We start from the raw sequence: 15,834 nt of genomic DNA on the forward strand, positions 1-15,834 counted from the left end.
ATTTTCAGATGGGGGTCCGCGGCAATTACAGATCATTCTGGGGGTCCTTGACATGAGAAAGGTTGAGCACCACTGACAGACACAGGGTTTTCAGAAAACTGAACAGACAGACAGACAGACAGGATATGTCCATGTTAAATGGATCAAAACATAACATTTATTTTGAATCAATTGTCTTAGACCAGGCTTTTCTCTTCGCATATGAGTAAGCTAGGCTAGGCGGGAGGAGGAGGAGGACGAAGGCTCTACGGTCTTCCCGGTGGGGGCTCCTCACTGGCAGATGAGTCAGTGTAGGATACAACACAGAGATGTGTGTGGGGAGGTGGCGGGGTATACACATAAAAGTTGTTTAACCCTTTCTGACCTGAGATCAGATTCTAAAAATGTCAGTCGTTCTTCGATTTTTCAAAAATAGCAGACCTACAAGCTCGTAGCGCGCCACCGAGTGGCACGCTATGAGCTTGTAGATCTGCTATTTTTCATAGCTAAAGCATAACATGATGCTGACACCAAAATGGGTTCCCGTTCAGAATGGGCTAATGTGCTTTGATGTGATATTCAAAAAAACAAACTCGTTATTTTATTTCAAAATGTTGTTTGCTATAAAATAAAATAAAAAGTAGGTCATTCTATGAATAATGCATGTTTACAAAATGTAACCACTTTCATCCAGTGCATTTAAAATAGGATCTGGTTTGAAAATCAAACATAGCTCGTAGTCCAAAAAGTAGAATACTGCGTACAGAATCCTCTTTTGGACAAGGAAGATAGGATTCTGTTCGCAGTGCATTGTGGGAAGGTGGGGCCTGTCTGCTGACAAGCACTGTGCAAATCAGTGTGACAGACTTGCTTTCATGAATGCTTATATTAATGACACTTAATTGGCACAAGTTCTTTTGTGCTTAAAAAGCAACATTTTCATTAAGAGCGGACAGTAATGTGTCTGCAGAATGAAATGTGTCTATGAAGACGAAATGCCAAACGTCTCAATGAAGACGTCTGTCTACATTTATTTTAAATTAATAACAGTTTAAACCGTCTATAGGGAATTTTGTGAGAGGGATTTCTATTTAAATGTTTTACTGAATTAACCTGGCATCCCCATTCTGGGGGAAACATCTCACAACAAAGCTCACATATATACACGTCTGCAATTAACGGCTATTTTTTTCCCGGCGAACGTGAATCCAATATGCACTGGAGACCAAGCTATAGATCAAATAATTTATGAGAAGAAAAACAAAACAAATAGTGTTGTATATCCTGCCTTTATTTTCCTTCTTTCAAATGATTTGATCGGCCCCAAAACATTGTGTTCATTGTCATGATTTGTCACGATCCGAGTTGGCTTTGTCCGCGGCGTAACCGTCTTTAATAAATACTTTAAGAAAAGCCTATGGAGAAAATGAATGGAGAATCATTTCCTGGGCCACTCGTCGTTCTGAAAGGGGGCGGGACTGCGACGCTCTATAGAGGACCCCCGATGCTTGGTACTCAGCATCAAAGGGTCGTTGGATTGGGCTGAGTTCCTGTGACATAGCCTACTAGCAGTGTTGTTTTTGGCAGCAAATTTCAATTTTAGTTTTAGTCATAGTCTCCTGCATAGTTTTCACTAGTTTTAGTCACATTTTAGTCACCTGGAATGTTCTAGTGTTTAGTCTAGATTTAGTCGACTAAATGTCATACGATTTCAGTCGACTAAATCTACAGTTGATTTAGTCGACTAAAATGTGTTTTGACAGCCTTGATGTCGTTGTAATGACATATTTTACACTTTGGTTGCATGCTGAAAATAGCAGATATACAATCTCACAACGCGTCGCGAGATTGTACATCTGCTATTTTCAGCATGCAACCAGCAAAAAACTGGATCTCTTGTCCACTAGTCCCTTACTAACATTTTAGTCTAGTTTTTATTTGTTGACGAAATTGTCAGTATATTTAGTCTTAGTTTTAGTCATCATAGATTTGTTTTTAATTAGTTTATATTAGTTTTAGTCAGTGAAAAAAAGGTAGTCGACGGACATTTTCGTCTTCGTTTTAGTCGACGAAAACAACACTGCCTCTAGCAGCTAAGGGGTCCTGCTTCGCCATGTCCTCTCAGCTATAGGGTTAAAGCGGGTCATGTTTGCATGTATGGAATTGTAAACAGCTGAAAACCAATAACACCGATATTACCTGAGGGCCACATTAGTGAAGCCTGCGGGCCGCCAGTTGCCCACGTATGGATTAGAGCGAGCACTAATGAGCCCCAGAACAGAACAGTTTTGACACGTTGTACGGCCCAATCAATCAATCGATCGATCGATCGATACATAAATCAATCAACTCAGTGCACAAGCCCTTTGGAGTTCAACGGGATCAATTTTGCAGAGCTCTGGCTGTGCACCACCCCCCCCCCCCCCCCCCCTCTCCTCACAGAACGATGAATGTCAACATAAACAGAGGAAATGTCAACATAAACAGTGGAGCAAAACCCCAAACACAGCCAGAGGGGTGTGTCTTTCTGCAAGGAAAAGACTGGCTCGCCGTATAGAAAAATAAGTAAAACTCCTTAAACGAGAGCTCCTTTAGACGGAGCACTGACGAAGCGTTTTTAATTGCACCATGAGCACAGAGCACCATAGGAGCATGATACAAATAAAATAAAATTATATTTTTCTTATAGTCTCAGTCGAGACTAGAGTTGTACTTCTTTTTCTATAGACCGATTCCGTAGCGGTTTCATGGTCGCAGCCTACATATTTCCTGTAGGCGGACTCGACGTAGCTGCGGGGATAAAACCCCTCACCAGGCGCACCTCTTCCAATACAGTGAACGGCAGAGTGACTGATGTTAGTTTGCCTCAAACTTTACTCCTTTACCTGCTTTTTTACTAACACTAACATTACAAAGATGCCCAGAACATCGAGATGAACCTGTGTAGTTTATGGCTGCTCAACAGTAGTGGCAACATAAAAATAAAATGAAACGGAATATCTAATATCCACCGCGGTGGCTGAGACCAGAGCCATTGAGTACTGGTTGAGACGAAGCAGTGAAAGATACATAACGCAGTGTACTTTATACCTCATACTTAAATGCTTAGTATGAGGTATAAATACAGCAGCCTTGTGTTCATAAAACAGAAAGATTTGGTATTGGGTAAGACTGGCGATATGTATCTTTCCCTGCTTGTCTCAACCTTACTCAATGGCTCTGGTCTCAGCCACCGCGGTGGATATTAGACATTCCGTTTTATATTATTTTTTATGTTGCCACTACTGTTGGAGCAGCCATAAACTACACAGGTTCATCTCGATGTTCTGGCATCTTTGTGATGTTAGTGTTAGTAAAAAAGCAGGTAAAGGAGTAAAGTTTGAGGCAAACTAACATCAGTCACTCTGCCGTTCACTGTACAGTGGAAGAGGTGCGCCTGGTGAGGGTTTTACCCCCGCAGCTACGTCGAGTCCGCCTACAGGAAATACGTAGGCTGCGACCATGAAACCGCTACGGAATCGGTCTATAGGGTGAGCGAGTCTTTTCCTGTCAAGTTTCCCTTATGTCTTTGAGACCACCGCTATACCGTAGTTAAGTTTGGAGAAAAAAAGGACGAAGAAAGGCGCGACAGTTTTAACAGTGCTTCAGTCTTTCTGCAGGATGGAAATCAATCTGAGGAGTGCCAGGCCGATCTGCCCATGTTTGTTTTTTTTGGTCTTGTTTCCAGGGCTATAATGAGCGAGTCATGTCAGGTCTCCTCCTGTGCTCTCTGTGAAAAAGACAAGACTTTATCTCCTGTTAGAGAGAGAGAGCTGTCGTCTGGGGAATAGCAGGTAGGAAGTCACGCTGTCAACACCGTGTGACAGTTAACGTCTGTCTGGGGACCTGATGTCAGACGCCACGCCACGCCACGCACGCACGCACGCATGCACGCACGCACGCATGCACGCACGCAGCACAGTTAAGACAGAGACAGAGAGATTGATGCTGAACGAAGCCGAATTCAACCGCTTAGCACTCAAGGTGCAGGTTTCCAGTATAGCTAAAGGCAAAAAGAATGTCACTCAAACAGAGTCCACGTTATCCGTGTCATCTCAGACTAGACGGTCTGTTCCACACATCCGTGCAGGGAACCGTGGACAGGACAGTCTAACCCATTCTGACCTGAGATCAGATTCATACGAGGTTTCCACACTGGACACACACTGGTCTGATTAACCCATTCTGACCTGATATCAGATTCATACGAGGTTTCCACACTGGACACACACTGGTCTGATTTAGTTTAGTTTAGTCATTTAGTTTTAGTCACATTTTAGTCACCTGGAATGTCTTAGTGTTTAGTCTAGTTTTAGTCGACTAAATGTCATAAGATTTTAGTCGACTAAATCTACAGTTGAGTTTTGGCGGGTCTTGATGCCGTCGTAATGAGTGTTTTTACACTTGCTGAAAATATTTTCAGCATGCAACCAAGTGTAAAATGACTTATACTGGATCTCTTGTCCACTAGTCCCTTCATAACATTTTAGTCTAGTTTGTATTTGTCGACGAAATTGTCAGTATATTTAGTCTTAGTTTAAGTCATCGCAGCTTAGTTTTCATTTAGTTTCCAGTTGTTTTTGTCAGTGAAAATAGGTAGTCGAGGAACATTTTTCGTCTTAAGTTTTAGTCGACGAAAACAACACTGCATGGAGTCAAGTACACGTGTGGTTCTCATCTGGTGACGAAGCTGTCGGCCAGCCTCAGCTCCACGGTGTGTTAAGTCTACACGCAGGGCCGGATCTACCATATGGGCACTTTGGGCACGTGCCAGGGGCCCTTGGGCACCAGGGGCCCCTCAAAAAATAAATAAATAAAAATATGTTTTTTTCCCCACAGAAAATGTCCCTGCTAAATCCGAATGAATAAATGGTGTCTAAAAATATTAGTGTTTTATTGTTGCATTTGTTGGTGAGAAGGGCAGCTGAAAGTGCAAAGCAGCAACGATGCGCTAGATTGGGGGGGGGGGGTAGGCGACCGGAAATAGGCCAATATAACGGCATAAAACCGCCCCAAAACGGCTCCAAAAAACAGCAAAAAAGTTGCGCACGGGTGAAGGGGGGGGGGCCCTTCGAGCTTTAGTGCCAGGGGCCCTCAGAGGTGTTACTCCGGCCCTGTCTACACGTGTGGTGTTCTCACCTGGTGACGAAGTTGTCGGCCAGCCTCAGCTCCACGGTGTGCCGGTCGATGTTGGGGGGCACGAACAGCAGGCCCTTCTTGGCGCACAGCGTGGCCAGGTTGGGCGACAGGATCTGGCACACGCAGCGCTTTGGGCACACCTGCGCCCGGACGGCCACGCCCACCGCCAGCATCATGGCGCACAGCAGGAACCTCTCCATGGTTTAGAACGAACGCAGCACGCCACCACACAGCGCCACGATAACCACACCTGATGGACGGAGGGAGGGGGGGGGGGGGGAGGTTAATTAAATGTTGACCGGAACCAAACGGCACATGTAATGAAGCGTGACTTTGAAGGTGACTGCAGACATGAGCGCAGACGCCCGCACACACCCGCACACCCGCACGCACGCACGCACGCACGCACGCACGCACGCACGCACACACGCACAGTGTTGACATGACTGGTGAGGAATTAAGTTTGGGAAAGTCACTCTTTTCACTGAGCAACTCTCGTGCATGAGCCTCGTGAGGCATGCACACACACACGCACACACACAGACACACACACACGCACACACGCAGACACACACACACGCACACACACAGACACACACACACGCAGACAAGCTGGTTGTCAAGAAAGGCTTCAGAGAGAGAGAGAGAGAGATGGAGAGAGAGAGAGAGAGAGAGAGAGAGAGAGAGAGAGAGAGAGAGAGAGAGAGAGAGAGAGAGAGAGAGAGACAGAGAGACAGAGAGAGAGAGAGAGAGAGAGAGAGAGAGAGAGAGAGAGAGAGAGAGAGAGAGAGAGAGAGAGAGAGAGATGAGTTGGAGGTGGAGGGAAATTGCTCATTAATGCCAACCTTGTTGGGAGTTTGAAGGACATGGGAGAACAGGATTACACAGATCACACACTCGCACACGCACGCACACACACACACACACACACACACACACACACACACACACACACACACACACACACCACACGCACACACACGCACACGCACACACACGCACCACACACACACACGCACACACACCCAGCAACAGGAAGAGACAGATTTATCCTCACAGAGCTGCCTTCCCACACATTTAGAGGGAGGAAATTGAGTACCTCGTTCATCTCCTATAAGTTAGGAAGTATTTTCTCTATGGAGAATAACATTAGAATCGCCTCATATAAGAACTCCCTATATTGAGATAACATTAGAATCGCCTCATATAAGAACTCCCTATATTGAGAATAACATTAGAATCGCCTCATATAAAAGAACTCCCTATATTGAGAATAACATTAGAATCGCCTCATATAAGAACTCCCTATATTGAGAATAACATTAGAATCGCCTCCTATAAGAACTCCCTATATTGAGAATAACATTAGAATCGCCTCATATAAGAACTCCCTATATTGAGAATAACATTAGAATCGCCTCATATAAGAACTCCCTATATTGAGAATAACATTAGAATCGCCTCATATAAGAACTCCCTATATTGAGAATGACATTAAAATCGCCTCATATAAGAACTCCCTATATTGAGAATAACATTAGAATCGCCTCATATAAGAACTCCCTATATTGAGAATAACATTAGAATCGCCTCATATAAGAACTCCCTATATTGAGAATAACATTAGAATCGCCTCATATAAGAACTCCCTATATTGAGAATAACATTAGAATCGCCTCATATAAGAACTCCCTATATTGAGAATAACATTAGAATCGCCTCATATAAGAACTCCCTATATTGAGAATAACATTAGAATCGCCTCATATAAGAACTCCCTATATTGAGAATAACATTAGAATCGCCTCCTATAAGAACTAATCTCCCTATATTGAGAATAACATTAGAATCGCCTCCTATGAAGTAATATCTCTATATTGAGAATAACATTAGAATGGCCTCCTATAAGAACTCCCTATATTGAGAATAACATTAGAATCGCCTCATATAAGAACTAGTCTCCCTATATTGAGAATAACATTAGAATCGCCTCCTATAAGAACTATTCTCCCTATATTGAGAATAACATTAGAATCGCCTCCTATAAGAAGTAATATCTCTATATTGAGAATAACATTAGAATCGCCTCCTATAAGAAGTAATATCTCTATATTGAGAATAACATTAGAATCGCCTCCTATAAGAACTCCCTATATTGAGAATAACATTAGAATCACCTCCTATAAGAACTCCCTATATTGAGAATAGCATTAGAATTCTTATTCGACGTTGATGATATTAAACAAATCTATGGGCATTCAGAATGGGGTGGGGTGGGGGGGTTGGGGGGGTTCCTGACCCAAATTAGGATGCGTACATTTGGGTGACTTCAGTGCTCTACAATATCAGCTTCAAACATAAACGTTGTCGTTCAGCATAAAAAAACAGTCTCACAACACGAGCTTGCAGATCGGCTTTCTGACGTAGACATTTTGCTACACAGTAAATCGTCTCCGTCAGACAGAAAACCTCCACATTTCAACTTTTCGTAAATGAAACGCCCTGTACGTTATTTATTCCAAGAGCAAAGTTTTCTAAACCAGACATAGACGAGAATAGTCGATACTTGTCTAGCCTGAGACGACACTGAATAATAAGGGATACCGTAGACTCTGTCTGAGGGAGATTCATTTGCCTCTATAGCTCCTGAAAACAACCTTTAGTCGGAAGAGGTTGAATTCGGCTCCGCTCAGCGTCGATCTGCACTGCACTGCACTGCACTGTACTTCACTGTACTGTACGTGTGTGTCGGTGTCTGTGTGCGTGTGTGTGTGTGTGTGTGTGTGCGTGCGCGTCCATGCATGTGTGTGTGCTTGTGTGTGCATCCGTGTGCGTGCGTGGCGTCTGACATCAGGTCCCCAGACAGACGTTAACTTGTCACACGGTGTTGACAGCGTGACTTCCTACCTGCTATTCCCCAGACGACAGCTCTCTCTCTCTAACAGGAGATAAAGTCTTGTCTTTGTCACACAGAGCACAGGAGTCCCTGACATGACTCGCTCATATAGCCTGCATGTTCCCAGAGGTAATGTTCAGCGTACAATGAAACACCTATGTTACCGTATATTAACTCTATGTGCTGCTAGACTTGAGGTTTACGGGCTAAATACAGTGCCCGTAATTGCCCGTTAACTCCTCTTTTCAATGTTAACCGCTAGATATTAAGGTTGATAACTATACCTGGAATTAAATCAGACACACCCAGTCGGGGAACTACAAAACGCGTGTTAGAGATTAAACAACGAATAACAACCAGAACCAGCAACTGCATTTACTTAATCACATGTGACAAATGTGGTTTACAATATGTCGGAGAAACGGGTAAAACAATAGGTACAAGGCTGGGACAACACAGATACAATATTAACAATGGAAAAAAAGACAACCACAAGGTTTGTGCAACATTTCATGGCTCATGGCATTGAAGCTCTAAAATGCGCTGGACTTCAACACAATCCCAACTGGACAGTAGGACAAAGACGTTGTAATGAAAAACAGTGGATTAAGAACCTCGACACGGATTTTCCTGGAGGCTTAAACATGCCTAAAATCAGATCTTGAACACAACAAAACCTAAACTCAGGATTAAACTGGAGAAATCTAAAAATGATTGGATCAGACTTCCTTCAGATACATGGCGAATGCATTTATTCCTTGCATTGTGCCTACACATGTTGCGAGCTGCAGTCGCAACATGTGTAGGCACAGTGCACTGAAGTTTTTTAATTCCCCCCCACACACACACTCGCCACACACACTCTAGTATCATTGGAACACGCACAGGCTCTTTACCTTTCGTCAGAAGCTTTTTAAATGGCGGCAGCGTCGTACAAATTTAATCCGAAATGTGGATGGCAGAAAATCCACCAAGGACAGCGATTCTAAAGTCGGACTTATGGAGGTTTTGAAAATCCTCCCATCCACCGTTTCCACTGTGAATATATTTGCAATCCCATAGTTGGAATGGCGTTGCTATAGGAACCGGACAAAGCTTCTGTAGGACTGAACCATTATATAGACGGAGTATACGTTGGGGTACGTATATTTATGGGATATGATATCAACATACGTATACAGATACGTACGATCATAGTACTGATGACATCATAGTACTGACATCACAGACTGTCCTCTCCTCCTATATATAAATGGTGTCATGTTCATGTATTTTTTTATTTGCATTGAAATCCCCATATAGAGCCACTCATAGACATGAGTGTGATTTCTATTGTACATTATATTAATAACATCCTGTATTGTGGTAGATCGTGGCTACCGGGCAGAGACCTCCAAGCATGTGATGATTGCTGATGACATCATAGTACTGATGACATCATAGTACTGTCACAGACTCTCCTCCTATATATAAATGGTGTCATGTTCAGTAACGCTGTCTTACAGAGCAAGGTGTTAACGGTGTGCTTTCAAACAGTGAGCTCCCAGTCTGTCTTACAGAGAAAGGTGTTAACGGTGTGGTCTCAAACAGTGAGCTCCCAGTCTGTCTTACAGAGCAAGGTGTTAACGGTGTGGTTCCAAACAGTGAGCTCCCAGTCTGTCTTACAGAGCAAGGTGTTAACGGTGTGGTTCCAAACAGTGAGCTCCCAGTCTGTCTTACAGAGCAAGGTGTTAGCGGTGTGGTTCCAAACAGTGAGCTCCCAGTCTGTCTTACAGAGCAAGGTGTTAACGGTGTGGTTCCAAACAGTGAGCTCCCAGTCTGTCTTACAGAGCAAGGTGTTAACGGTGTGGTTTCAGACAGTGAGCTCCCAGTCTGTCTTACAGAGCAAGGTGTTAACGGTGTGGTTTCAGACAGTGAGCTCCCAGTCTGTCTTACAGAGCAAGGTGTTAACGGTGTGCTTTCAGACAGTGAGCTCCCAGTCTGTCTTACAGAGCAAGGTGTTAGCGGTGTGCTTTCAAACAGTGAGCTCCCAGTCTGTCAGATGTTTCCCTCTATAGTCAAGCTGAGAGTAGACCCAGAAGTCATCCATAAGGATGGTAGTTCTGTAGCGGTGGGACACAAAGTGTACGTCTTTGGAGGTTCCCGTCTGAATGCTAGACAATATCATATCAATGTGAGCGTCTTCAATACAGTGTCTCTGAGATGGACGACGTTGCCCCCAGTGACAGCCAGAGGAGGAGAGCGCCGCCCTGAGGTTCCCTGCAGTCGCCGATACCACACGGCTGTGCTCATTGGAGATATTGTCTACATATGGGGTGGAGTAGATATAGATGAAGAGCTTTGCAGCAACATGCTTTATGGATTTGACGTTGACGCCCACAGATGGCTCAATGCCGAGGTTTCTGGGAGCGTTCCAGAGGCGAGGAGGGGCCACTCAGCCTGTGTCTTGAGGAAGGACATGTTTGTCTATGGAGGAGAGGATGAGGATGAGGATGTATGCACTAATGACCTCTACAAGCTGGACACCGCCACGATGGTCTGGACTTTAATTAACCCCAGAGGAACTCTGCCTCCCAATTCAGTAGGTCACACTGCCTCCATAATTGGGACAAAGATGTTTCTATTTGGGGGCGGTTTGTATTGGGGGTCTTCGTTCAGATGCTACAACATCATCAGAGTGTTTGACACAGAGACCAACCTCTGGCAGAACACGTCTTCTGCACAGCCTCTTCCAGAAGGACGCTGGAGGCATTCAGCCTTTGTCTACAATGGAGAGCTGTACATATTTGGTGGTGAGAAATGGAGTACGCACATTGCTAAAGGTCTGTGGAAATTCAGTCCGGAGACATTCTCCTGGAAGCAGGTTAAGCTCAATGTGACTGACGCGTTAAGGGTGACTGGCGTCTGCTGTTGCATGGTGGGAAATCGTGTCATCCTCTTCGGAGGACGTAAAGGAGACAAACCCAATGCTAGCCTGTACATCTTGGACCTCAGTCCCAGTCTCAAGACGCTTTGCAAGATGGAGGTTATTCAGTACGGTCTGGAGCAGACCGGACTCCCACACAACATCAGGTGGGAACTGGCAGCCATGATGACTAAGAAGAACCTTCCAAGACGCAAGCGAAAGCGTAACGAGTAGAAAGTAGAAAGCCTCAGTAATGTGGTTGACCTCACAGCCTCATTAGAAAACCTCAGAGGAAAACGAGGAACAACGATAACACTGACTATTGGTACGATTATAATGGCCTCGTTAAACAGGCTTTTATTTTCCTTCTCATTCGGCTCAAAAAGAAAAGCCCGGAGAAACCCTTTGGAAAATCTGGCATAGGAAGTGGGAGTCAACTTGTATACTTCGCTGACCAATAACGGAGCAGAGGGGCGTCGCTCCACATGTGGTGACGTCAGTGTTCTCCGATGTTTAATAAAAATAATAATAATAATAATAATAATAATAATAATAATGGTAATAAATAAAAAATATATAAATGTTGCCCAAAAGCATCGTTGGGGCCTGCAGGCAGGGTTACATAAAATAATCAATACTGTACTTTATAAATACTGTTACAAGTAAAATAATCAATACTGTACTTTATAAATACTGTTACAAGTAAAATAATCAATACTGCACTTTAGAAATACTTTTACAAGTAAAAGTGCAGAAATCCAAGAGACGAGATGTTGCACACACTGGTAGCCAAAGTGCCAAAGCATTTTTGTTTTTTGACTAAAAGTAAAAAATACTTCACATTTGTGACACTTTTTGATACAGAGACAGTCATGGCGGCAAGACTAACTGTTCAGGAGAGGAGAACAACTGTTATTTTTTTAATCTAAAATGAGTTAATATCACAGGCAGACTCTTCACATACTAGAGCATGTCTGAAATAAATATCAGAGCTGAAATCGACATGTAAATATGAAATAAATGCTTAAACATGTAGCTAGGTGTAATGTTAGAGACCACAGAAGACATGTAAATATGAAATAAATGCTTAAACATGTAGCTAGGTGTAATGTTAGAGACCACAGAAGACATGTAAATATGAAATAAATGCTTAAACATGTAGCTAGGTGTAATGTTAGAGACCACAGAAGACATGTAAATATGAAATAAATGCTTAAACATGTAGCTATAGGTGTAATGCTAGAGACCACAGAAGACATGTAAATATGAAATAAATGCTTAAACATGTAGCTATAGGTGTAATGCTAGAGACCACAGAAGACATGTAAATATGAAATAAATGCTTAAACATGTAGCTATAGGTGTAATGTTAGAGACCACAGAAGACATGTAAATATGAAATAAATGCTTAAACATGTAGCTAGGTGTAATGTTAGAGGACACAGAAGTGAACCTTTTCAAGGCTGTTTTCTCAACTCGCTGTTTCTCTGAAAGACATTACTCTATAAGCCATATCTCCACAACTGGTGGGTCAAACTGAACAACCAATATGTCAATTTGAAGCTACGATTCCCTGATTCCACATAACGTGAAAAAAACGATAATTTAAGAAACTAAATCAATGACTTAGCCTCGGTCAGAAACACCTTTATACAATGGTTGTTCATGACGTGCGTAACTCCAGGAATGTGAGACAGCACCTGACCCTGATTGGCTCTCAGACTCAGCACAGGCACACATCTCATTGGAGCTGCTGTTATTTTAGTTTGACGTGATTGGTCGTATGTTCTTTTACTTCCATGTGATTGGTCGTATGTTCTTTTACTTCCATGTGATTGGTCGTATGTTCTTTTACTTCCATGTGATTGGTCGTATGTTCTTTTACTTCCATGTGATTGGTCGTATGTTCTTTTACTTCCATGTGATTGGTCGTATGTTCTTTTACTTCCATGTGATTGGTCGTATGACTCTCAGGCACCATATTTATGTACAGCGGGAAAAAAGTACTGACATTTTCAACACAGTTGTGATTTTTATTGTATTTTATATTAATAACATCCTGTATAGAGCACCGACGTCTGACGTCACTTTCAGTAGAGGGCGCCAGTACTCAGGTTCATGTATTTTTGTTAATTTTCATTGAAATCCCCATAGCCACACTCATAGACATGAGTGTGATTTCTACTGTACATTATATTAATAACATCCTGTATTGTGGTAGATTGTGGCTGCCGGGCAGAGACCTCCAAGCATGTGATGATTGCTGATGACATCATAGTACTGATGACATCATAGTACTGACATCACAGACTGTCCTCTCCTCGTATATATAAATGGTGTCATGTTCAGTAACGCTGTCTTACAGAGCTAGGTGTTAGCGGTGTGCTTTCAAACAGTGAGCTCCCAGTCTGTCTTACAGAGCAAGGTGTTAACGGTGTGGTTTCAAACAGTGAGCTCCCAGTCTGTCTTACAGAGCAAGGTGTTAGCGGTGTGGTTTCAGACAGTGAGCTCCCAGTCTGTCTTACAGAGCAAGGTGTTAGCGGTGTGGTTTCAGACAGTGAGCTCCCAGTCTGTCTTACAGAGCAAGGTGTTAGCGGTGTGGTTTCAGACAGTGAGCTCCCAGTCTGTCTTACAGAGCAAGGTGTTAACGGTGTGGTTTCAGACAGTGAGCTCCCAGTCTGTCTTACAGAGCAAGGTGTTAGCGGTGTGGTTTCAGACAGTGAGCTCCCAGTCTGTCTTACAGAGCAAGGTGTTAGCGGTGTGGTCTCAAACAGTGAGCTCCCAGTCTGTCTTACAGAGCAAGGTGTTAACGGTGTGGTTTCAGACAGTGAGCTCCCAGTCTGTCTTACAGAGAAAGGTGTTAGCGGTGTGGTCTCAAACAGTGAGCTCCCAGTCTGTCAGATGTTTCCCTCTATAGTCAAGCTGAGAGTAGACCCAGAAGTCATCCATAAGGATGGTAGTTCTGTAGCGGTGGGACACAAAGTGTACGTCTTTGGAGGTTACCGTCTGTATGCTAGACAATATCATATCAATGTGAGCGTCTTCGATACAGTGTCTCTGAGATGGACGACGTTGCCCCCAGTGACAACCACAGGAGGAGAGCCCCCCCCTGAGGTTCCCTGCAGTCGCCGAAACCACACGGCTGTGCTCATTGGAGATATTGTCTACATATGGGGTGGAGTAGATATAGATGATATAGAAGAGCTTTGCAGCAACATGCTTTATGGATTTGACGTTGACGCCCACAGATGGCTCAATACTGAGGTTTCTGGCAGCGTTCCAGAGGCGAGGAGGGGCCACTCAGCCTGTGTCTTGAGGAAGGACATGTATGTCTATGGAGGAGAGGATGAGGATGAGGATGTATGCACTAATGACATCTACAAGCTGGACACCGCCACGATGGTCTGGACTTTAATTAACCCCAGAGGAACTCTGCCTCACAATTCAGTAGGTCAAACTGCCTCCATAATTGGGACAAAGATGTTTCTATTTGGGGGCGGTTTGTATTGGGGGTCTTCGTTCAGCTACAACTACATCAGAGTGTTTGACACAGAGACCAACCTCTGGCAGAGAACGTCTTCTGCACAGCCTTTTCCAGAAGGACGCTGGAGGCATTCAGCCTTTGTCTACAATGGAGAGCTGTACATATTTGGTGGTGAGAAACGGAGTAGGCGCATTGCTAAAGGTCTGTGGAAATGCAGTCCGGAGACATTCTCCTGGAAGCAGGTTAAGCTCAATGTGACTGACGCGTCAAGGGTGACTGGCGTCTGCTGTTGCATGGTGGGAAATCGTGTCATCCTCTTTGGAGGATGTAAAGGAGACAAACCCAATGATCGCCTGTACATCTTGGACTTCAGTCCCAGTCTCAAGACGCTTTGCAAGATGGAGGTTATCCAGTACGGACTGGAGCAGACCGGACTCCCACACAACATCAGGTGGGAACTGGCAGCCATGATGACTAAGAAGAACCTTCCAAGACGCAAGCGAAAGCGTAAAGAGTAGAAAGTAGAAAGCCTCAGTAACGTGGTTGACCTCACAGCCTCGTTAGAAAACGAGGAAAACGAGGAACAATGATATCACTGACTATTGGTACGATTACAATGGCCTCGTTAAACAGGGTTTTATTTTCCTTCTCATTCGGCTCAAAAAGAAAAGCCCGGAGAAAAATCTGGCACAGGAAGTGGGAGTCAACTTGTATACTTCGCTGACCAATAACGGAGCAGAGGGGCGTCGCTCCACATTTGGTGACGTCAGTGTTCTCTGTTGTTTAATAAAAATAATAATAAAAATAATAATACAAATAATAATAATAATAATAATAATAATAATAATAATAATAATAAAAAATAAAAAATAAAAAATAAAAAATATATAAATGTTGCCCAAAAGCATCGTTGGGGCCTGCAGGCAGGGTTACATAAAATAATCAATACTGTACTTTAGAAATACTGTTACAAGTAAAATAATCAATACTGTACTTTAGAAATACTGTTACAAGTAAAAGTGCGGAAATCCAAGGAGATGTTGCACACACTGGTAGCCAAAGGGACAAAACATTTTAGTTTTTTGACAAAAAGTAAAAAAGACTTCACATTAATGTGACTCTTTTTGATACAGAGACAGTCATGGCGGCAAGACTAACTGTTCAGGAGGAGAACAACTGTTATTTTTTAATCTAAAATGAGTTAATATCACAGGCAGACTCTTCACATACTAGAGCATGTCTGAAGAAAATATCAGAGCTGAAATCGACATGTAAATATGAAATAAATGCTTAAACATGTAGCTAGGTGTAATGCTAGAGACCACAGAAGACATGTAAATATGAAATAAATGCTTAAACATGTAGCTATAGGTGTAATGTTAGAGAACACAG

The 15,834-nt window shown here is 43.3% G+C and overlaps 1 protein-coding gene across 1 annotated transcript in view; it reads right to left on the bottom strand.

The window, feature by feature from the left end:
* LOC310878489 (leucine-rich repeat and fibronectin type-III domain-containing protein 5-like) overlaps positions 1–5,357 on the bottom strand; it is a gene marked incomplete at both ends in the record, with an annotated part of 87,047 nt that extends 81,690 nt beyond the window's left edge. The window contains 2 exons of the mRNA XM_083792818.1: positions 2,179–2,241; positions 5,158–5,357. Of these exons, the coding sequence (XP_083648944.1) occupies positions 2,179–2,241; positions 5,158–5,357 (263 nt within the window). The remainder of the gene's footprint in view (positions 1–2,178; positions 2,242–5,157) is intronic.
* Positions 5,358–15,834: the final 10,477 nt, after the last annotated feature.

This window comes from Protomyctophum parallelum (assembly GCF_964188405.1).
Source record: "Protomyctophum parallelum genome assembly, chromosome: 20".
NCBI classification, from domain to species: Eukaryota; Metazoa; Chordata; class Actinopteri; order Myctophiformes; family Myctophidae; genus Protomyctophum; species Protomyctophum parallelum.